Genomic DNA, 25,852 nt, shown 5'->3' with positions numbered 1-25,852 from the left:
GACACGGACAGCGGGCGGGAGGGGGCACAACTTACCTCATAAAGGAGAGAACAAACAAACAAGTCAGGTCCCGGGCCGGCAGCCAATCACAGCGCGGCCCGGGAATGACGTTACGGGGGTGTCCCGGGCCGGCAGCCAATCGCAGCGCGGCCCGGGACAAAGGGGCGGGGCTTAAAAAAAGCACCAGAAACGCCCCCGAATCGCGTTTTCAAGAGAAAGCGCGATTGACAGCCTCTGTCTCCCAATGGCTAGCCTCCATTTATGGAGCTAGCCAATGATAGACAGAGGCGGTCCAAACATCCCTACTGAAAACAAAAGTTTTCGATCTGGGAGGGGCTTTGCCCCTCGCCAGGTCGAAACCTAAAAAACAAAGGCCTGGTTATAGACAAACACAAACTTTTTGGAACAATTTTTGAAAAAGTATCATACTTTTCATCAACCACCCATATCAAGTCAGGTGCCCACCAGCCTATAGTCTCAGAATTGGCAAACAATGATGGAGAACATTTTTATTAAAAAATGTATATAAAAAATGTGAGGTGGGTCAGAAAGTGTCTCACGCAAGCAACATCCATGTACAGGTATGGTACGCTGCAGACCAAAGCCTGGGATGGGAGCGAAAACTGACACTGGCAGCACCTCTATGGGATTCAGAGACGCTTGGGTACATCTGGAGGTCGAAGGATTTCGATAAGTGGGACCTTATCGGGATTTCGGAGGTCGGAGATTTATGGGCAAAGTGGGATGTATTTTAATTTGCTACCTTGCAACAGGAACACAAACTCGCACATACAGAGTACTTTCGGTATCTGCAGGTCCGCCATGCATTGCAGTCTCTTTTCACAAAAGCGTCCGCTTCCCCGCAGTACACACCCCTCGAGGGTAGATTGCTCGATGGCAACCTGCCGATCTCTCTCACATATAAGAAATTGATAAACAACATCGGACTTCCCTTCAGAACACAAGGACGAGGTGGGAGGAAGACGGCCTCGATCTAGATGATGAGGAATAGCAGGAGGCGCTCGCCTCTCCACGGGAGGTAGCGATTTCGGCCAGACTGCGTCTGGTTCAGCTGAAAATACTGCACAGAGTGTATGTCACTGGACCCTGACTAGTTCGCATGGGGAGGGCACAGGGATGGGAGTGCAGTAGACAATGTGGCAACGAAGGCACGTTTATGCATACTCTATGGGAGTGTGACCTCATTCAGGAGTACTGGTGGAAAATGCATGCTGTCCTTGGCCAGGTTCTAGAAATGACTATCCGGCTCGAGGCGAAAAGGTGCTTTTTGAACATTTGGGAACCCACGGACCTGAGCAGAATGGGTAAGATCTGGGTCACTCAGGCCTTGTGGTGGCAAAGAGGAACATAGCCCAAATGTGGCGAGCTACAACCCCGCCAACTGTAAAAGAATGGAAGAAACATATGTACTGGTGCATGTTCCGTGACAAAACAGTGTACCTAGCTAGGGGCTGTCCGAAGAAATGGTCACTGATATGGGGGGCGTGGAACGCATACCGGGGGGAGATTTGTAGTCCACCACGTAACTATCCTTTTGAAGACCTGCCCTCGCCATAATTGTAATGTTTCAGGTTCTATTGCAGATCAGCTCAACTCATACTATGATTGTAACTGTGACCGCTTTTTGTTACCTCTCATGTACATCATGTGCAATCTGATATATGCTACCCTGCTGACAAATTCTATTTAATAAAAAGTTTTTTTTTTTAATAAAGATTTCAGTGTCTGGGAAAACTGCAAGATTTTGAAACTAAACAACTCGGTTTAACCTCACAGGACACCTGAACCTTTCAGAGGTCATAATTTTAAAACACTTATCCTTAGTGGAATGTATATCTTGATTGGCCCATTTCACTATTTATACTATCACACAGGGGAGACCAGAGGGACGTTATGGGCCTCACGCCTGCCCTTACTAGCTCAAACAAACACAAAAATTGGCGTGATACCCTCAGAGAAATGATGTTTGCTTACTCAGCAAGTCAACAGGTTTAGTACCAGAGACCCAATGAGTTCTCTGTGTGTTGCTAGACGTTTGTTACCTAAATTCAAGGCAATTCCAAGAATTGGACGAGGATGGCTCACTCAGGTAGTGTGACATGCTTTATCTTTTGCCACCTCGTCCCACCCTGGTAAGATGATACTACCCAGGCGGACTCGGCCTCAGAATGGGGCTTTTCTGTCACTGAGTGATACTTTGAGTAACTTCTTCTGGACAATATTTAGTTCAGTCCACAGGAGATCGCTCTGTAATATCGAAACCTCTTTATTGTAATAGTGCGTCAAAAAAGAGACTTGCCATTAACGAGCATTAGAAAGGACATACTTCCCTGGATAGGCTTCAAAACAGACACTCTGAACCCCTATTATCAACAGCTGCTTTTAAAACTGGACAATTGTGCTTCAGTTCCTGGTGCTTCAAGAACCCCTGGATACCCCCACGATGGAAGCTGGGACCAAACGTACTCTGTCCCGACTGGGACTAGAAACCATTGGGGGTTTATTCCCGGGAGGCCACGCCTTTATTCGTACCGAAGACCCCGTTTCACGGCAGCCACATTTATGGATCATTTTGTACTGACCCGACTACAGAGCACACTTAGAGGCGCGATTCCCACTTACCCACTAGAACCGGCAGACGAAAGCCCACTCACGTTAGTAATAACAGATAATAGTGGAGAACACATTACTTCCAGACTATGCAAAGCCTGCCTCGCGTTGCTGCTACAACGGGACACCAAGGTCGGAGACACTTGGGCTGCCGATATAGAACAACCGCTCACAGGATGATATTTGGCAAAGGGTGTTGTAAACAAATCAAACTAGTTTCATGCAACCACAGACACAAATTACTGCACTTTAAGATGCTTAGGAGGGCCTACACCACACCGCAGCAGATGGTCCAGGGAAAGAACACCACTTTCACACATTGTCCTACATGTACTTTACAGGCTGCGGAACCTTCCTCAATATGACTTGGTCCTGCAGCATAATTAATGCTTACTGGCAGGAAATATACGGCCTAATACAGCAGATGGTGGGGATACAAATACCAACAACTCCCTTAACCCCTTCACTGCAGGGCTGTTTCCCCCACTGTGCTGGGGGGTGGGGGGCGCGCATGGCGCCCCGGTGCTCACGCCCGTTCCAATGGAATGCTCAGCACAGCAGGGGAATCAGCCCAGCATGCGAGCGTTCCATGTAACGGGCGCGGTCATGACGAGCTCAGCTCGTCATGAACACCGGAGCGCCGTGGCTCATGACGAGCTGACCTCGTCATAAGCACAGGAGGGGTTAATTGCATTGTTGGGCTCTGTAGAGCCGCTTGCCCAAAAGCGCATGCAGATTCACGGTAATCGCCATGCTACTGGCAAAACGAGAAATAGTTCTTCGCTGGGGCACCAGGCAGAAACCTACTGTCAAAAGCATGACATACTGCGATACCACGAGTGAACTATAGGCAGAACTGCAACCGCCCACTTCGCGACCCAAGGATATATGGCAACACTTTCGGGAATACCTTCGATTACAAGACATGCAGGGTACACCAGCTAGTGAGGAGGGACAGGGAACCAGTCAGAATGCACAAGACACGGGGGTGACGCAACCATGCTTAAAGGGATTGTGGCTGCATTTAAAAGGCCATGCAGGCTTTAGACAGGCAATAGGGATACAGGAGCAGGAGAGCAGGGAAATCACGAAACACACTCCAAATGTGCATCATCCATATCAGATGAGAGAATGTGCCTATTCAAACATATCTGTGTCAATATGTCTGTATCCTTTTATCTTTGAGTTTGCGAGAACTGTACCTACAAATTTACACATCGTGAACCTATGAATGCTGTTAATAAAAATTATAAATAAAGTTGATGTTTTTTTAAAGTTCCTGGTGCTGTGCACAAACAGGTCATGTCTAACACCCTTACTCACTCATACACAATGCATCACTTAACCAAAAAGAGGAGAATCAAGGGAATGCATAACTTCAATTGGATAAACTTTACAATACCTGAATCTAGTACCAACCCCACAAATCAAAAACAAGCAACCAAACACCGCCAACACAACATCGTCAACACCAAACTCATGCAATCAGCAGTGTCAAAGGGCATAAAACCACAGGGCTCCACTCACCTAAAGCACTAAACACAAACAGAGCAAGAAGAATCATTTGCAGATTATCCAGACCAGCTGCAACACACAACTGGTATAAACTTTAAAGCTTTAACACACGAGGATCCACAGATCCCACATCCCACATCTTAACTCCCATCCAAGTCTCCTTTTACACCTTCACCTCCTCCTGACTTTGTTCATCTCCCACCCGCCGTCGCCTCCCCGGAACATTTCCTCACCAGCCCAGTTATAGAGCGGGAAGTCCTCAACATCATCACAAAGCTTAAACCCTCCTCTCATACCTTGGACTATCTCCCCGCTAACCTCATTCAAGATTTAAAGCATATCATCGCACCTTATTGGACTACCATCATCAACTCCTCCTTGGCCACAGGGTGTGTCCCTGTTTCCCTCCAGCTTGGCCAAATCACTACCACCCTAAAAAATGCTACTGCTGACCCCACCGACCTTAACAATCTGCGTCTTATCTCTAATCTTCCTCTTCTATCCAAGGCCCTCGAAAAATGTGCCATGCTCGAACTAGATAAGCACATTGACTCTTTCAGCCTCCTGGACACATTACAGTCAGGCTTTAGAAAGGGCTGCAGTACTGAAACTGCTATGCTCAACATTGTCGATGACATCCATCACTCCCTCGACAAGGGAGAGGCCTCCCTTCTCATTCTTCTTGACCTATCCGCTGCTTTCGATACTGTTAACCACTCCACCTTACTCAACACCCTCAAAGATCGGTTTGGCTTCAATTGTCCGGTCCTCGAATGGTTCACCTCCTTCTTCCAGCACAGAACCCAACAAATTAAAATTAACAATTGACTCTCTAAACATATTCTTGTCTCCCTGGGTGTTTCCCAGGGTTCTATTCTCTCTCCCTCTCTATTTAACCGCTTCATGGAACCCCTCACCCTCATTCTTAAGCAAGCAGGAATCAACTACCACCTCTATGCTGACGATACCCAGCTTTAATATAAGATCAAATCCCAAGCTGACATTCTGCACCTCAATGATGCCCTAAGATTCAACAATGGTTCCATCACAATCACCTTAAACTCAACCCTAAAAAACTGAAGTCATTCTCTTCGCTCTTAAAAACAATCGGCTCCCCATTCAACACTGGCTCTCTGACCTTAAAGCTCTCAACTGCTCTTTGTCCACCTCTACCTCAGTTAAATCCCTCGGAATAAGCATTGACCAGAACCTCAGCCTTTCTCCCCACATAAAAAATGCGGCCAAAGGCGCTCTCTTCACTCTACATCCCCTCAAGAAAATTAAACCCTTCATTCCTGCTGATGACTTTAAATCAGTTGTTCAATCACTAGTACTTTCTAGATTGGACTATGGTAATGCCGTTCTCTCTGGAACACCGAAAGTCCACCTAGCCCCAATCAAATCAGTCCTCAACCTCGCGGCCAGGCTTATTTCGGATTGTAAGCGGTTTGATCACATCTCCCCTATCCTCAAAGATCTCAAATGGCTTCCCATCAAAGGCAGATCGACCTACAAGAAAGCTTGCATTATGCATAAAGCTTTGCATCATCATACCCCATTGTATCTCTCAGACAAACTCCACAAAGCGGGCTGCACTAGAGAAATGAGGAGCACAAATACTCTCATGCTAGTACCTCCCTTGGCTAACAAGAAATCTACCCAGTTACGCTCTAACGCCAACTATCAGGAACTCACTCCCCAAAGATCTACACTGCAACCCCTCCTACCTCAGCTTCAAATCGGATCTCAAGCGGCACCTTCTCAACAAATACTGGGGTTCTTAATCCTGCTAGCTAACAGGGTTTCACAACCTGCCAGGACGGAGCTATGTTCTCACCACATTATACTGGACTTACTACCCCCATCCTCTCATTCTCACATATACTACCACCCTCTCCCTAATAGTTAGCTTATAATCACTGCCTCCTCCTACATGCTATCTCCTCTCCCATCACCCTCCTCAGTTCCCCCCTACCTCCATACTTTTCCCCCCTCCCCTTCCCTGACCACCCACACTAGCTCAATTATCAAATTCTGGTTATGGACTGATTGTACTCCTTATTTTCTTGTCTATGTATTTACTGTTCTTTGCATTTTGTTCTTATTATCTTGCACTTTTCCTTTTTGTACGAATGTTATATTGCAATTTGTTCCACTCCCAGCCCTTGTAAAGTGCTTTGATATCTTTGGGTCTAGCCAGTGCTATATAAAACCATTTAAATAAATAAAACCATCAATCTAATTCACTATCTGTCGCGGTGAAGCTCAGCGGATCAGGGCCTGTTTGTAGGACTTGAAGATAAGAAATAAGAACTTGCAGAGCAGAAACATCTGTAAGTTACCCAGTTACGGTTTCATACTTGTTTCACACATCTGCAGCACCTCAGCAAGGAGCTCGTGTTAAAGCTTTGACACATTTTCAACTACATCACTGGCTGGTTGTAAGAGAAAGTACATTTTGTGCTGCACCTATTGGCCTAAAACTCTAATGCTCAACACACGCGAGTCCACAAATATAACATCTCAGCACTGAACACTGTACAATTCAACAGAACCATCAAGAAGCACCAAACCCACCATCATTTCCACCCATACAACCAAAACAGTAACAAATGCCACACAGGCGCGCTCTCCTACACAGTACCAGCTTATCTAGGATGGAACAGCACCTACAACACAAATCATGAATATGCAATACACCATTGTACCGCAGAGGGCGCCACTAAACACACCCAGGACTCCAAGCCTCCAATCCAGCACTCAGCCACAACAACAGAAGCCACTATAGACACCAACACCACATTCTGCTACAGTCAACAAAGCAATATGGGCTACACAGATGAAGGTATTTCACTTAAAAGCAAATCACAACTTCAAAAGAACACCCCAAAAACACCATTTGCATGCAAACAACACAACACCTAAGGCCATACAGATGGCAGGGCGCTGCTCTTCCACTCCATTACAAGCATCGATAAGTCAACATAACCCACAGTACAATTCTTCACCATAAACCTTAGATGCACCACAGTTATGCAACCATCAGAGCACAAATAGTCAGACATGGCAACGTAAAACACTTCTTCAGCAACAAACACAGAGAACCTGCCTCCTGGGCAACAGATCTTTACCACCAGATGTCCTATAAGGTACCTAAACATACAAACTGTATGCACTGCCTCAACACCTACTAAAATAAGCGTGATCTCCACCCCTCCAAATTCCCACCCATCTTGTTTCATCGCTCACAATGCATAGTGCAACAGCCAACCTTCTGGCAAAGTCACACTCAACGAGACACTCACAGGTGTCTCCACGGTCTTGAGATCCACACGTCAACTACCAACCACCGCCAACCTCAACAAATCTTCTGGTGTGCCCTCAACCAACGCATAGCACTAAACCCCAGCCACTTACCATCATGTAGCTTTCAGACCACGTTATAAATCGGGTTTCTAATGGCCAACTGCGTTGGGCAACGCCACAGCACGTCCAGCACTTACACAAACTATGCCAACTTACCTAGTTAGGTACGACTCATTACAACATTTTCCAAAGGGGTGGTTCAACGCACCCTCCAGAGTGTCTATGCCCTTCAGACAAGAACCAGGAGGCCACACCAGGGACAGACGCGTAGCTACACAAATATAGGTAAAATAGCAATATGTCGAAGGCCATTACCTGTGATAAGCTCCCGGACCTCCATATCGTTGGTCTTCCTGAGAAGCCGGATGAGCGCCGGGATGCCGTCGCAGTTCTTGATGGACACTTTGTTCTCATTGTCCCGCCCATAGGAGATGTTGCGTAGTGCGCCGCAGGCCTTGCGGTGCACCTCGGGCTTGGGGTGGTCCAGCAGCCCAACGAGGATGGGAATGCCCTTCAGGTGGCGCACTTCCTTCTTGATTTTGTCGTTCTCGTAGCAGAGGTGCTGCAGGTAGGCCGCCGCATTAGACTTGACCGGGTCGATGGGGTGGTGCAGCATGGCGATAACTTCAGGCAGGTCGGGGTCCCGCCAGCGGGGGTCCTTACGCATGCTGTCGATGGAGGGCGAGCGCTTGCCCAGCCGGTCAATGCTCGCCAGGCTGCCCTTCTCGGGCTGTGCCAGCGGGGCTGCGTAACCTCCATGCAGGTAGGGGATTCTCTCGTCAATCATATCCGTCTCGATTGGTTCATCGTAGCCCCTGGTGACACAAAAAACAGCAGATTTTGAAATATCACTCTGTGAGGACCATCAACACAGTCATCTTCTGTACCTACAGTTCTCCATCTGTATCACCTATGAACCAGTTACTGCTTGTAACTTTTTTTTGTAAATATCTTTATTGCATTTTATATTTTGTTGGCGCAATCGACAAAATGAACACATATGGCATACAATAACTTCACATTGTGGCAGCGGAGGAAGTCCTAGACAGTGCAGTTGCATGTGACCAATCAGCCACCAGATAGCTGTATATTGGGGATCTCACCGTCGCTCCAAATAAAACCCCACTTTTGGTTGGGCCAAAATGCCCAGTCTGGTGAAGGCAGAACACTTGCCAGCAGAGGCCAAGAGCAGGGTGTTACATTTGTGCGTCATTTCTGCCAACATTTCAACAGATGCCGCAAGTGTATTCACATTTGAACATAAACTTTAACCATCAACCATAATAAACAAACAACACCCAACCCGCACCACCTAACCATGTGTGTGTGTGTGCGGTCAGGGCACAATCCAATAGTATGGGTAATTGTTTTGGTGGAAATTTCTGGGTTTAGGTGCTACAATTGTCAGGGCCCAATTGTGTTGTGGCACATTCCTTGCGAAAGGCTTCACCCAAGAGCCATTGTAAGGGTAAGTATAGAGGAAATTGGAGGATTGTGCCCTCACGATTTGTCAACAGTAGTCCAGAAGGAAATTTCAAACGTTATTGTTCCAGGACCGCAGAAACTACATACCGACATTCTAGAGAATCATGAATTCTACCTACCCCAACAACTGATATTTGCCTTGAAAAAGCCCATGGCCTATTGGGGCGAAACACGTGTCGGCTGGCCTCTTTTTTCACAAATAGAACATGAAATAAAATTCACGCACGTAAAACTTTCAGAGAACGTTTGAATTTTCCTTCTGGACTACTGTTGACAAATCGTGAGGGCACAATCCTCCCTTTTTCTCAACACAATACAATAGTACCCCAGCTCCAGCGAATATCTGAGTACTCACAACAATGCTTCACAACAAATGAAGAGTTTACCCCAACGCACCCCCAAAGGGGTCTCAGAAGCGGGCTCAACACCTGGCTACCCAACCTGCCAATGCCATCCGAATCGTGCTTGTAACCTTAGCGGCCCCATAAGCTGATTGACCCATAAATGTTCTACCATCAGCAGTCTGTATTGACAACAACGGTGAGCGTAAAGTGCCTTGGCCGCCAGCCATTGCTTTTCAAACCGGAATTGGAGAATTCTCACTTTACAGATCAATCCATAATGGCCGGATGGACAAAGCTGTTTGTGCGCCCTGGTCTGACCAGGATGCGCAATTGCGAACATTTACCAGCACAAAAATTCATGCTTGTGATTCACAAAAGTGAAGATGCACTCATGAGTGAATTTACTCACACTTAAAATTACACCAGTGTGGCTTTATTTTAGTACAAGTAAGTCTTCTACGAAGAGCCGGGTTTGGCCATTATAGGGAGGAACGCGAGCATAAGGCGGTGAACTTGCACCCACATGTATGTTTTTTGAGTAATCACAAACTTTCTGAAGGTTGTAACGAAGCCCTGAAAACATTTAGGGCCATATGTATCAAATAGTCATTTTGCGATTCTCAAATAGCGATTTTTGGGGAATCGCTATTTGAGAATCGCAAAATGCTATGTATGTAGGATTTGCAATAAATGTTGCGAATCCTACATATTCCTTAATTGTGAATCGCAATTAAGGAATACCTCCCCATTCATTTCTATGGGCCTACAGGCCCATAAGAATGAATGGGAAGATATTCTCAATTTGCGATTAGCAATTTGCGAATCACAAATTGAGAATGCGATTTCAAGGGTGCAAGGGTGTCCAAAGGACACACTGTTGCACCCCTGAAATAAGCATGGGTGCAAATGTGGCGCAAATGTGGCGCACATACATGCCCTAAGGGCATGTATGTGCTTCACATAGCACTTTGAAAAATGCAAAAACGTGCATTTTTCATGGAAATCGCATATTACCACCAACTTGAAGTTGGTGATAATTTGCGATTCCTTAAGGTCAAATCGCACTTATTTGGTGTTTCTTACATTGGATATAAGGAATCGCTAAATTTGCGATTCCTTAAATGCAATCGCAAAATAAGGAATCGGAAATTTCGCCGAAATTCGTAAATCTGCGAATTTCGGCGTTTCCGAATGGAATTTTGCTTGATACATATGGCCCTTACTCCCATAGAGATCAAGAGGGATATCGCCATGAGAAGAAATATTTTCTCTAGTACCGAAAAATAAAGAATTCTTGTGTGCTGTGGGAGTCATATGGGGTCACCAGAAATTCAAGAACCACTGTGCACCTCTTGCACATTTCCTCCTGGAGTGGATTCCACTGTAGGCGGCCATTTCCTAAATTAGAAGGTGTAAGCCTACAGGAGTACATTTCTGAACATCTTTTATGGAATCTGTAGTTGATGCACGTCACAGTCAGTTTTCATAATTGGCAGTCAAGTAACAAGTGTCAATAGTTTTTAGCACAGCAGATATTTAAAGCGAAACTAAAGGAGGTGGTGGCTTCATTCTGCAACAGAAGAAAATAAAATGTGCCTTTGCCCCATAGGATCATTGAACTGTATTTATTTACAAAATGCAGAGTTTGGTTTCAAAAAGTAATTTCAAATGAAATAGAAGGAACATAAACGGGCCCGCTATAGCCTCACTGAGTCTTGGCATGCGTGCGGGGACGTAGAACGTGTTTGGCCAATCGTTGGATGGCCATGGGTTGGCCAATGAGGGGGTGATGACAGAACGCTCAAGTCCAGTTTTAAAAACTTCTGGACTCAGAGCTGATCCCTTTGTGATAAGGGTTGTGTTCACATAAGGACCACAAGCTGTGTGGGGAAAGCACAAATGGGTAATTTTTCATATTCACCAGAAAAGAAAACCTGGAGAACGGGTTGGTATGAGGCATAACATGTGGTAATCGGCAAACAAAACCCCGATTTAGCAAGTTATCCCTCCTTCGCATCAAGTTTCAATGGATGCCAGAATGCACGCCACATTTCCCCTCAAGACTTCAGTAGGTGTGCTTTGAATGCTCAAATGCAAATGATTTGGTGTGCAACCCTGGTATCGCGCTCCGTCCTTGCGCGTAGGATATATGTAAAAACAGGCTGGAACCCGGTAAGGTATACCAGACCCAGGACGCACAACAGCAGAATACTGTTTTAATATGTTGCTGCAATTTAAACTCAACTTTTAAGTGCGTCCTGGGTCTGGTATACCTCACCAGGTTCCAGGCGCTTTTAGGTCTCGCCTAAGCAGCGCTTGCGCTGACTCTGTGAGACATGCTGTATACAGGATATTTATCACAACGAAGGGGTAGCCCTAATACTCCAACTGCATCTGGGCAAAAGAGACCGGCATAAGCAAAAGTAATGCAGTGGAATAGATACAACTATCTTTCACAACAAACTCAATGGAAACTTAAATTAATCCACTGATAAGCAATCATTCTCAAAGCAACCAACTATTTAATTTAAAGACCACACTCACACCAGGTTGTGGATTCGATGTAAATCATTATACATCCAATTTTTGGTCTGTTTTTTCAACGTATAAACAATACACATATATTTACAATAACATATACTGATATATATACACACATATACATATAAATCAACAGTCATATGTCAAAAGAAATCACAGAATCCTTGGAGCCTGAATATTAATGGTACTGCGAAAATAAATTTTAAAGAACAAAACCATATACAGTTCGCAGTTCCCGTTTAAGATAACCCTTATGTCAACACCTTTCGGGCATATACCGTTTACGCCCTATATCACTATACACTGGTGCTGTCCAACAATTTTTTAACACCATGAATTCAAATAGATAAGGGCTTCTTTTTATGTATGGTCGACGCGTTTCAGCCCATATGATTTGGGCCTCATCAGGGCTATAGGCCAAAGGAAACCTTTGCCGTGAACGCTATCCTTGCAGTCATGTTGCAGCCTCAGGTTTCAGGCTGAGAGCCCAGGGTGTGGGCAATGGAAGGGGCCCCTTAATGGATAAGTAGGGCAGGAACGCTGGGCCATGGCACACTCAACTAATCTCCGACGGTGCAATTCTTTCTGGAAAACTCTTGCCGGGCAAATTCTCGTCTTGCTCTGGAACACGAACTCCTATCGTGAGTTCTAGGCGTCACGGAAAAGAAAGCAAGTCCTCGCTATGAAAACTAAGGACGGTATTCAGGATATGGGCATAAAGCTCCGCCCACTTTCCACACATCTTTTTAATTGGCTCCTGTCCATTGTAAACTGTGGCTTTTCATTGGTCAATGGGCTTAGTAGTCCCTTCTTAGTGCCACCTGGTCTATAGTAACCTCTCATGTGGACATCCCCTGTTACATGTGTTGTTACTCCCTAGATTTTAATACCAGACTCAATGCACTCTTTTCTTAAAAGGCTTCAGGCAGGACACACACTTGGGGCCAGATGTAGGTAATTCATATTTACCGACTCTTAAATACCAAACTTTACCGATTCGGTATTTAAGAGTCGGTAAATATGAAGGGGGGAGATGTAGGTATTACAGATTCTGTAAATACCGAATCTTTAAGATTCGGTATTTACCAAATCTGTAAATAACGAATCGGTATTGCCCATTGATTCCTATGGGCCTTGAAGCCCATAGGAATCAATGAGCAATACCGATTCTGTAATTACAGAATCGGTAAATACCGAATTTGGCAAGGGTGCAGGGGGTGTCACTTGGACACCCTCTGGCTCCCCTAAAATAGGCATGTGCGCCATGTGGCACACAGACATGCCCTAAGGGCATGTCTGTCTGTCACATGGCTAGGTGTGCATGCACACATGTGCATGCACACCTGAATTTGGTATTTTAACACCCAATTGGATTGTGTGTTAAAATACCGATTTTGTAGGGCCTTTGGGACTCAGAAGAGTCCCACCTACATCTGGGAATTACCGAATCGGTAAAAATACCAATTCGGTATTTTACAGAATCGGTAAATTTACCGAATCGGTATATTTACCGATTCTGTAAAAATATGCCCCTACATAGCAATTCTTACATACCGGTCGGTAACGGCCGAAAATACCGATTTTCGGCCGTTACCGACTGACCTACATCTGGCCCCTGGTCCTAAGCTTATGCTGGCAGTGGTTACTTCACTCACTAGAATAGCTCACATTTATATGTCCCTTCATCAGCTCCACACAGAATACAACCTAATCCGAAATCAATGTAATAATTCTTTTGTCACATTTCAAAGCTAATAATTATATATATGGACATAGCTATTTGGATGTACTTGTAGAACTGTCTGGCATGCAATGCATTGTGGGTAGGGTGGATTTAAAATACCTTCTGCAGGGTGCATTACCATATGTGACCAAAAGAGGTCTCCATTTGGCCACATATGGTACTGTACCCTGCAACATGGCTAGGTAAAAAAACATTGCCATTTAGAATGCAAATAACTCCAACTTTGTTGACATGCAGTGCAGGTGCCTTGCTCACTAGCGACCTCTAGGAGCAGCTTGCGGTACCGCACTGAGAAATACAGTGCTGGCTCCTGGCTCACTACGCAAGCATTTGCAATGCACTAGGTCTCGCATTACTGAAATTATTAGGTATTGGCATTGCATTATTATTTGCAACACCAGTACCTCAAACTATTAGTAATGCGAGACCTATTGCGTTGCAAATGCTTGTTGTCATTTTTAGCCTGACTGATGAGGGTTATGAACTCGAAACCGGTCACAGGATGCTTGTTTCCAGTCCAGGGAAGACATGGCTTGGCAGTTCGGGCTGGACTGTTCCCATGAGGCACAGGGTCAGACTGATTTGCATATGGCCATGTCTGAACTGGGGTGGTGGAGTGAGCTAAAGAATGATGATGGATTAAACCCAGATCACTTGAATGGGGGTGAGTGTTTGATTTGCTCAAACGCTCCGTCCATCATCCCCTTTGGTATCGCGTCATTTTTAGCAAAACAACTCAGAATAGGGAGGGACTATTGCACAATGTAAATCTTGCACCCTGTGGCTTTGGTACTTGCACTACGTGGACTGTGTAGTATTACACATACAAAAAAACTAACAGGAAACACAGAATGAGGTCCTCAATTCTTTTCAGACAATTTACCAAATTTCTTTTTATAAGGTGGTCAAACAACATCCCCCAACATCAGAGCATTTACTTTAAGAACCTTAGCATGTTGAAAGGTGTGGCCCAACCTAGTATGCTACGGGTAATATACCCGGCACATGTACATGGTAATGGTTTCTTGGCACTCTGGCCAAACTCAACGGCGGGGGGGAGGCATATGGGAAATAAAATATAATCAGAGATTGGATAAATCGAAGATCGTTTGATTTTGCTTGCAGCAATAATGTAAGACTATTCCCCAAAGAGGGAGCAAGGAACAAGAAGAATGACTGCCCCCATTACGCTGACGTCACTACCATGAAAATTGAGCCAATCAAAGTGACTTGATACACTGAACTGAGGCACGCTGGTAAGAGATCGCACAATGCATAGCACCTTGATGTCCGTACCAAAGCACTGTTGGAAAGCTGAGCCAGTCAAAGAGATGCGACATACTCAATCGAGGTACGCTGGTAAGAGATCGCGTGATGCATAGCTCCTTGATGTCCATACCAAAGCAGTGTTGGAAAGCTGAGCCAGTCAGAGAGATGCGACATACTCAATCGAGGTACGCTGGTAAGAGATCACGTGAGGCACTATAGCTTGAAGAGTACTCATTGTTCTTCTGGCATGTAACGCAAGGCCTTGAAAAGATTGGGGACTTGATCAAACTTTTGGCTTTTACCACCATCCAACCGGCAGTGTCCCATACATGCCTGACAACCAGCTACTGGCAACAGGAATGTGCTCATAAAGCAGGAAGTCCCCAAGTGCAGAGTCCGCTGACAAACAACGGCCTGTGCTCTAAGCACTTACAAAACACAGGAAGAAACCGACCAGCAAGGCCAATGCCTTGCTTGAACCTATCAGTTTCCTGATTCATTCGGCCTGAGTGCACAGATCGTTTCAAGTTTAGGATGGATTAATTGATTTACGCGAATGTTTCACTTATGACTCCATATCACTGATTCACCACGGTGAAACATACAGATTGCTACAAGGATACAGTCCACGTTGGATTGTGAGTATACCCAATGTTTCATCAAAGTGTATTGGATTGCATACTTAGGGGCCACGATTGAGTAACCCTGACGCTACACCGACTCATAACTACCATGCTGTGAGTCCGCTTTGCGCCTCCACGACGTAGGAGCCTAGGGGGCCATATTTCCAAATGTTACCACCAGATTCGCCTAGGTGGTTTCAAAGGTGTCTCCACATGTCCTGATGAAGACCCCAGGCTAAGGATACAATACTCTACACACATCAAGGGGGTCGAAACGTCAAGTCTTTCTTGGTTTCTCACGCAGACAACAGAAATTGATTTACTGTGCCATGAGGATACTATGTTCTTTGCAGATTTAGCCTTCAATGTGGCTGGATAGGTCGCGATCAGTCTGACATTTGTATGGCACATCGCGTTTCCTCTTCTATTACCCTCGCAAGCGCACACCTTTTTTGAGTACTATTTCCCTCCTTTTCTTGGAGCACCATTTTAGAAATGTACAACTTTTTGTGCTGTCACTGAATATGAACACACGTATATCATTAATATGAATACATTGAATTAATTGATTTATCAAGGTGATGATTTGATTCCAAGTTAATCCAGGTTTCTGCTGTGACCATTATTTTTGTAAAGGATTCTACACCAGCAAGTACTGTTACAAGACTACAAAGCATTGGTTTGGGGGATGTGCGTAAGGAGCACGGTCAGTGGGGCAGGCACGTGCCGACTGAGGTGAATTAGAAGATTTGGAAAGGGAATTATGTATAAGTATGTGAACCAATTTCGGATATGCCCGAGAGGGAGAAGACTAAGGGCCAGATGTAGGAAGCGTAATTCCGGTCGGTAACGGCCGAAATTACCGAATTTCGGCCGCTACTGACCAGAATTAGGCTTTTCATATGTAGGTAGCTTCATTTCAGATTCGGTAATTTACAGAATCGGTATTTAAGAATTCGGTAAATTACCGATTCTTAAAAATACCGAATCGGTAAATTACCGAATCTGAAATGTAGGGAGCACACAAATTAGTGCTTTTCCCAGCTTAGGATTCGTTATTTACCACCAACTAGAAGTTGGTGGTAAATAATGAAAACATTAGAAAAAACATTTTTTTTTGCTTTTCCAACAGTGCCATGTTGCAGACATACATGCCCTTAGGGCATGCATGTCTGCAACATGTTATGTTATGTTATAACAATTTGTTATGCGCGCAGCGACTCCAGCGAAGGAGCATCCCGGCGCAGAGACACAGAGCAGTCATAACACAACAAGGCTAAAATGCTACAAAAAGTGCTAAAACAGAGGGGCTAAAATAGGAAAGTTTTTATAGCTCTACGAAACGACAGCAAGTCCTCTATCAGCCGAATTTCAACAGGGAGGGTGTTCCAGATTGACGCAGCTCTCACCCTGAACGAACGGCCTCCCATCCGGCTGAGCCTAAATCTGGGGACAACAGCAAGGGCCTGACCTTGTGATCGAAGGTTACGGGTAGGGACATAGAAGGAAATAGAGTTGGCCAAGATCTCAGGACCTATGCCTCTAAGGATTTTAAAGGTCAGACACAGGACCTTGAAGAGGATACGCTTCCTAACCGGGAGCCAGTGCAGGGAGCGGATGACATGAGACACCTGGGAGAACTTAGGAAGTCCAACAATGGCTCTCGCCGCGGCGTTCTGCACCCGCTGCAGGCGTGTTAACTCAGCCTGGTTAGCCCCCGCCAGCAGAGAGCTGGCGTAGTCCAGACGAGAGATGACGGTTGCCTGGACCACAAGCTGTCTAGTCGGGGCATCAAAGAACTTAAGCACCGGCCTTAACCCTCTAAGGAGACCGAAGCAACAGGCTGCGATTTTTTTGGTGTGCCCTATAAATGTGAGACCAACTTCAAGCCAGACCCCAAGGTTCTTCACCTCCGGCACTGGGGTCGGAGTGGGGCCAAGCTCCGAAGGCCACCACTGATCGCCCCAGAGCTCCACTCCCTTCCCGACAACCATCACCTCTGTTTTTGTGGCATTAAGCTGGAGACAGTTACCTGTCAGCCAGCTGGCCACCGCCTTCAGACCGGACTGGAACCTGGGGGCATCCTGTTCCGCATCCCCGCTGAGAGTAACCGCCAGCTGTGTCTCGTCGGCGTATGAGACCATGGTTAGGCCCCACTGCCTTGCGACATCAGCCAGCGGTCTCACGTAGAGGTTGAACAACGTGGGACTCAGCGAGGATCCCTGTGGAACCCCCATGGCCAGCGGCTGGAACCCGGACTTGAACGGAGGGATGGCAACACAGAAGGAGCGGTTGTCTAGGAAGGAGCGGAACCATTGCAGCGCAAGGCCGCCGATACCAGTCTCCTCGAGCCGCCCAAGGAGGATGCTGTGCGACACAGTATCGAATGCGGCGCTGAGATCTAACAAAATCAGCGCCGACGTCTGTCCAGCATCCAACCTTGCGCGGAGATGTTCCACCATCACCAGAAGAGCAGTCTCCGTGCTGTGACCAGCACGGAAACCATTCTGTGTGGGATCGAGGGCATTGGACCGGGCTAAGTGTTCAGACAGGGCCAGATTGACATGGGCCTCTGTCAACTTAGCTGGCCAGGGCAGGAGCGAGATGGGGCGATAGCTTTCCGGCTTAGACGGGTCAAGAGATGGCTTTTTAATAATCGGAGACACCACCGCCTGTTTCCAGCTGGTAGGAACGACCCCAGTCTCTAAGGAGAGATTAACAAGAGAGCGTATAGCCACACGTCCCACAAAGGTCTGATCCCGAAAGAGGGCAGGCCTCACTGGATCGGATGGGGACCCAGATTTAACTTGCGTAGCAAGTTTATCAAACCCTTCCACGGTGAGGGGGGGAAGAGTGAGAAGAGCGGGCTGGTAGGATGTCCCCTTGGGGCTACCCAGTGCTATACCCATACTCGGGAAAGTCCGATAAATAGACTGGACTTTACCCAAGAAATAGGAAGCAAGGGACTCACAATGTGTGACAGAACTCTCAGCCGTAGAAATAGGCCGCTTAGACATAAGATCTTTCACCGCCTTGAAGATAGCCTTCGATGGGTTAGTGCTGTTCCGGAATTCCTCGGCATAAAATGCCGCTCGGGCACGACAAATGGCCCGGTGATAGAGCTTGACGGACGCGACATAAGTAGCTTTTTGCTCAGCCCCATATGTCTTCCGCCAGGCCCTCTCCGCCCGTCTACAGGCTCCCTTCAGAGCGCGCAAAGCGTCGTCATACCAGGGGCTAGACACTCGAGGGTTGATCTTCGTGGTTACAACAGGTATCAAAACATCCAGAGCCCTAGTGAGCCAAGAGCAGAAGAGATCATATCCCTCCTCTACGTTGTTAAATGTGCACCCATACACATTTGAGGGGTGCAATAGGGTGTCAAAGTGACACCCTGCCACCCTTAAATGTTTCCCCCATTTACCGAATCGGTATTTACCGATTTGGTAATTGACATTCATTCCTATGGGCCACCAGGCCCAAAGGAATGAATGGCAATTACCGAATCGGTAAATACAGATTCGGTAATTACCAAAACTTACCGATTCGGTAATTATTTAAGAAAAATTACCTACATCCCATTTGCCTGTTCTTAAATACCGAATCGGTATGATTCGGTATTTAAGAATCGGTAATCTGTAATTAGCTACATCGGGCCCCAAATGGTGTAAGGAATGCTCACATTCTAGAAACTGTGGGCATTGGCCATAGAAAAAGAAAGTGGAAGAAACACTGTTGAAATGGGTCATGGGCGAGAGATTCCGACACTGGTCTATCTTTATAGAATAGTGTGTGCACATGAGGAGATTGAGGGGAATGCATGGAGGGATTTTGATAAAGAATTCAGGCAGAAAAAGGTTACCAGATCCATGTTGGCATGAGATCAGATAGATGTGAATACTTGGTTTTGCTTCATGAAGATACAGAAGGTGGATGCTGCCCAGGTCAGCCCTTTCGGGCGGCTTGAGTGGCAACTATCCACATGGGGTTGGGGTAAAAGAAAGGGGTCATGATTCTGTTGCCTCCCAGTCCACCCAGAGTCCAACACTTAGATTCACCAAGCATTTTTGCGAGCGCAAACGGTGCGAATCGCAAAAATCGGCCGTTTGCACCCGCAAAAATGGCATTTGAGATTCATCAATGGATCATGAACTCGCAATTTGAAAAATCGCAAATAGCGATTTTTCAAATTGCGATCGCATTTAAGGAATCTCAATTAGAGATTCCTTAAATGCTATTCATGAAACATTTAAAAATTGTGAATTCGCTATTAACCACGAAGTCACACCTCGTGGTAAATAGCGGAAACTTAGAAAAATGCACTTAAGTGCATTTTTCTAAGTTGTATGTTACACACACACATGTCCTTGGGACATGTGTGTGCGTAACACCAGCGTCCAATATAATTTCAGGGGTGCAACAGGGTGTCCTTTGGACACCTCTGCACCCTTGAAATCGCAAACTCAAAATGAGAATCGCTAATAGCGATTCGCACATTGATATGTCTTCCCATTCATTCCTTATTTGCGATTAGCTAATCGCAAATAAGGAAGCTGTAGGAATCGCAAAATAAATTGCGATTTAGACATGAATCCCGTTTTGCGAGTCTGTAATAGCGATTCCTTAATAATCGCTATTACAGACTCGCAAAACGGGACTTTGATGAATCTACATGTTAGTGTTTTAAAAAGTCAAAAGATATGGTCCCCCAAGAAGCATGAATGAGCAGCCCTTATTGGTTAAGGCCACCTGCCCAATTAAATGGCAGGTAATGGCCACAGGGTTGAATACGTACAGCAACACAGCGGCGACCCAGTCATTGTATGTGATGGATGTATGTCATGACAACGCGGGCTTTACCCCGCACAGCCATTACGACGCATCCTTTACTACGCAAGTCTGTAGGCGCTGGATTGTGGAATAGTTTAATGTTCTATTCCAACTCCAGCCCACGTTACAGTAGGGAAGGTGTTGGAATAGAAAATTAAACTATTCCTTTACCAACAGCGCCCTCCAGCACAATCGTTCTAACGACTTGCGTTGTAATAGCAGCGTCGTAAGGGCAGCGCGGGGTAAAGCCCGCGTTGTCATGGCTGCTTACCGTATGTGATGAAAACAAATGGTACAGTGTTTCAATGACAACATGTGATACAAGGTGCTATGTAAAACAAGCTATTATAAAGCATGGTTGCCCTTAGCTCTGAGCATTTACAGTGATTAAAACCGTCAGCAGAGGGGGGTAAATGTTAGTAATTGCCTGCTGTGCATACCGACAAGAAGGGTAATTAACGGCTAAGAATGGCCATTACTATGTGTTGCCTTAACCTCGCACGGCAGGTGAAAAATGAATATACCAACTGAGACTGCTATGTATCACTGCTGCTGAATTTAGAATGCTGCCAAACAGTGACACGGCATTCTAATGGGCTGAACCAATGAGAGCATTGTACAAGGCATGCTAATTAGTCTTTGATTCCATAAAATATCATTTGCATGCACAGACATTCTAAACGGAGTTAAAAATGAAATTATTTCTTTTTAATGTCTTTTATCGTATTGAGAAACATTCAAGTGTAAGTGAATAAATTACCAACTAGTACGTATGAGAACCTTATACATTTCAGATTATTTTTGTGCGAACTTTATCTCGACATATTATGCTCATTTTCAAACAAACATTCCATTATTCAGTGTGTAACAAAATTAGAGACCAATAGGTACAACTGATGACGGAGAGAGCAGACGTGAGGTCCTTTAATTCAGAAATGTGGGCGGTCCGCACACAGGTTTGTGGGCAATTTGGGACAAACCGAAATATTGTTGATGAAGCGTTGCTTCATGGTGGATGAAAGAAGTGTATGACCGTTAGGTTTTCTTAAAAGCCAGGATACTTTCAAGCTCCCTGTAAAACCTATAGGTATACGGAAAAAGGTAGACGGAAGCAGAAAATATTGGGAAGATTTTGTTAAACTACTCTGGAAACTATTGCACAGAGAAGGTTGATTTGGCCAGAGTTTTCGGTATCTAGAAACCACATTTTTTTAAATTTAGATTAAAAATGAGGGCTCGACACATGCAAACAAGCCATGAATCTTTTGATAAGGGAGAACTCCAATGGGAAATAATGCTGAAAATAAAATTAAAATAAAGGAAAATAATAAGTGACGTTTTTATCTGCTAATTTGGTATTCAGTGAGGTAAAGAACCTCTGGGCTCAATTTACAAAAGAAGTCTGAATTATTCCAGGAAAAAGGTTTCGCCTACGTGCGGTGTATGATCAGGTGTAACTGAATAAAATTTGAGTGTGCAAAATCAACTGTACACTTTTTAGCCTGATTAAGATATGGTGGAGTTACCCCGGGTGTGCCAGAAGAATGGGCGGGCAAGCTCTATATAAAAGTTGGGGCGCCATGCTTTTCAGCAGATGTAAAGATTGGGGTGTACCTGCCGATGACCACATGATAAAGTAGTCCAGTTTCCATATAGTGGTGGTGAGAGGATCAGACATTTCAGTGAAAATAATTTAAGCTGAAAAGGGTTTCAAAAACGTATATTTTTAAAAGCTCCAATTTCTAAAACCTGAACATTAGTGTTGAACATATTAATTTCATGCAATGTATAAAACATGCAAAGGGCGAGAAAAAAAATACAGGTTTGCCTTTTATTCATTAATACCGTAGTTCATTGTGATAATGAAAAACTGCACTTTCAGAGCAGGAAACTATTGCATATACACCAAACAAGTGCAAGTTACAGCCACACTACTAGGGTGTAACTAACGCATGCCGCAAGTTACTTCTGTTTCTCTAATCAGGATGACGTATAATTTAAATGTCTCTGTCAATCAACCTAGATTCGCCTGTGGAAACTCTTACCTCATTTTACTCAAAAGAGCGCAATCAATCTCTCGTTTTTCTTTTCATGACTTATAAATCATTGGTTAATTTCATAAGTACTTTATAAATGGGGCTAGAGGAAATTGTAATGCGTTAAAGAAGGTGCAGTGTTTGGTGTTTCGAGGCTGCTACTGTAAATTGAATTAAAATCAAGTTTCATTAATGCGCCTCCCGCAGGGCTCTGCGCAGGTTGTACAAATATCTGTACAGTAATCGCAATACCTCGTTCATGCACCTTATTATCTAAGTATGGAAGCTAGATTTAAAGGTTAGGTCTTACATTTATGAAAATAGCTCCTCTTCATCATCTCAGCGCTGGGAACTCAAGCCCGCGGGGGGTCCCCAGAGCTTACAGCGCCCCCTGTGGTAAAGAGGCGGTAAGTCTCTGCGGCAAGCGATGAAAAGAACTGTCAGAACAGACTCGAAAGCTAAAAAACACTTTCAATTGCATAGGGGTGCATAGGTGATCAGGATCCGATAACCCGCCTCTTCCTGTCCAGGCAACGCCACCACGGACTGACGAGAAAACAAGACCACCATGAGCGGGGCTGAGGCGCTGAAGAGCGTTGGTCACCGTAGTGCCGGTCACGGGGTCCTACTGCAGAACCGGTCATGCATGACCACTCAACGGGAAGTCGCCCATCCACGGGTGGGGCGTGATAATGGGCAGCTCTGGAGCCCTTGGGTCATCCTGGTGATGGTACGAAAGTTCACCACGGCTCGAGCCCTGAAGAACTTGTCCACCATATTGCCGGATATGGCGTCCTACTGCAGAACCAGCCATGCAGGACTACTCAATGGGAAGTCAGGATCGAAGTCTCCGGCTCCCTCAGCCTCCCATCCACTGGGTGGGGGCGTGACACTGGGCATCTCTAGAGCCCCTGGATTATCATGGTGGTGGTAGGGTAGGTGACCAAGTCACTCAGGGCTTTAAGTCCAAGACTGAAAGGTGTTCTCGTGTTCTTCAGGGCTAGTTTCCAAGCAGGCCGCCTCTCACTGGATGCCCCACTCAAGAAGGGTTATATTAGTGGTCTGACCCAATGCTCTGGGCCCCGTTACCACAGAGAGAGCATTGAAAGTCTGAAAGGTGAGAACATGTGGTATCAAAAACTAAACAACACAAACAAAGGACAAGGGCAACAGAAAGACCGCCCATGAAAAAAGGATGTGAAAATTAAGTACATAGACCCATAAAGCCCAGCATAGCAATACCCCCAGTTACTTAGCACTAAAGCTAGCGCGATCGGGAGAATGCAGACAATTGCGAAGTTCGAGGATCCTACTACTACAACCACAATCCTTCCATAAAAAGAGAACTGGTTGCAGAGCTTTTTCAGGGATCGGACCGAAGATTTGGAACTCCCTACCTCCAGAGGTACGTGGAATCTCATCCTTTACTTCCTTCAAAAATTAAGTAAAAATGCGTCTAATGACCAAATTCACATCTTAACCCATCCAACGCTCATGACGAGCTCAGCTCGTCATGAGCCACGGTTCTCGTGTGCTCATGACGAGCTGAGCTCGTCATGACCGTTAGAACGCTCACACGCGGGGCTAATTCCCCTGCTGTGCTGGGCGTTCTAAGGAACATGACGAGCTCAGCTCGTCATGAGCACACGAGAAACGTGGCTCATGACGAGCTGAGCTCGTCATGAGCACCGGGGCGCTGTACGCGCCCCCCCCCTCCCCCAGCACAGCGGGGGAATCGCCCCACAGCCAAGGGGTTAAGGCTTTAATTCTATGTTGACTAATAGTCACCTATGCTATCCATATATCACTGTCTACCTCTTTTGTATTGAATGGCGAATACCAAATGAATGTATACTACCTTGACCTCCTACTGTTTAATAACTGGATATTGTAAAGAGCTCTAATTCCTTCGTGGATCATTCTTTGTTGTCTACTTGTCACCTATGCTATCCATATACTACTATTTACCTCTTTTGTACTGATGGTGTATACCAAATGTTTGTATACTACATCAACCATCTAATGTTTAATAACTGTATATTGTAAAGCATTCTGATACCCTTGTGGGTTATGTTCGCGGTATATAAAGCTTTTTTATAAATAAACAGAGCATTATATTTGAGGTGGGGCTGTGATAATGAGAGAGGATGTGGCCTAACAGCTAGGGCGGTCAACCTCAAATCTGGGGAACCGTATTTGACTCTCGGCAGGGACGCTCAACATCCTGTGATTCTGAGCAAATCACTTAATCTCCCTGTGCCTAACAAAAAAATAAATACATAAATAAATGTGTCCTTGTGTAACAACCAGTGCTCATGTAAAACGCACTGACACCTGATACCTTTGGGACAAGTTCGCGCTACATAAAACTCAGAGGAAAAAAGGACCTGAGGTATTTCCAAAAGCAAAGGTCTGTGTTTTTGAAAAAGAGGCAATAAATAAGGGCTTGGGAAATATGGGCTGACGCAAAAGTAAAGGACACAGACGAATGAAAACACGAAACAATAAAAGGACTGGGGCAATAAGAAAACATGGCGTGAAAATAGGTCGACTATGTCATATAAATACAAGGCATATTGAAAAAATCCCTTGGGTAATTAATAAGGTCTGGATAATAATTAGGACAAGTTGGAATACTATGGGGAAAGACAGAAGGTCAAAGAGCAGTAAACAAGTACATAGGGCATACAGTACACAGAAGGCAGCAAAGTGACAATGTTAATGACAAATAGGGACGAAATGGCCAATTTAAAGGTGAGATAATGAAAAGGAAACCTGGAAATATAAAAAAGGAGGAATGAGGGTAAAAAATTCTGGAGCAGAACAAACGCTCTTGGGCATATAATAAGGGATATGAAATAACAATAATTGGCAAAGCCAATAGGTCAGCAGTCTGTATTATTTGAAAAGATATGTAATTAGCATTAAATATCAGAGAGAAATCTGTTTATTTAGACTGTGGTCTTTAAACTTTGAGTTCATATAAAATTAAAACAATAATTACAATTATTATATTACATTAAATATGCAGAAGTACTAAAAAAATAAAATTTTAAAAAGCATTAAAAAAGCCATTAGGTTTGGCGTTGGCTACCAACCTTTTGGCTTTGTTAATGGTAGTTATGTTTTCGCATGGTTCTTGTAAAATGATATTTTTGAGGTGCTGCCAGAATCTCACAATATAAAAAGTAACAAGCAATAGCAAAGCCAACATATTTTGCCAACTGGTTATTTATTTATTTTTGTAAGATGTTTGTACAGCAGTGCGTGCTTGCTGTGCCACATGACTCGTAGTAAAGTAAAACAAAGCGCTACAGCATGGGCAGCACTAGCCACCCTATAGCACTGGACTGTTGTGCAACATCTTTAACCCCTTGCATGCTCATGACGAGCTCACCTAATCATGAGCCACGGTGCTCATGACGAGCTCAGCTCATCATGGCCTGAAGAAACCTCCCATGCTGGGCT

The 25,852-nt window shown here is 45.1% G+C and overlaps 1 protein-coding gene across 1 annotated transcript in view; it reads right to left on the bottom strand.

The window, feature by feature from the left end:
* ARVCF (ARVCF delta catenin family member) overlaps window positions 1-25,852 on the bottom strand; it is a 553,290-nt gene that overhangs the window by 192,970 nt on the left and 334,468 nt on the right. Inside the window, exon 4 of the mRNA XM_078667927.1 lies at window positions 7,828-8,327. Within this exon, the coding sequence (XP_078524053.1) occupies window positions 7,828-8,327 (500 nt within the window). The remainder of the gene's footprint in view (window positions 1-7,827; window positions 8,328-25,852) is intronic.

This window comes from Lissotriton helveticus, chromosome 11, assembly GCF_964261635.1.
Source record: "Lissotriton helveticus chromosome 11, aLisHel1.1, whole genome shotgun sequence".
Classification (NCBI taxonomy): domain Eukaryota; kingdom Metazoa; phylum Chordata; class Amphibia; order Caudata; family Salamandridae; genus Lissotriton; species Lissotriton helveticus.
This window is presented reverse-complemented; position numbering and strand designations above follow the sequence as displayed.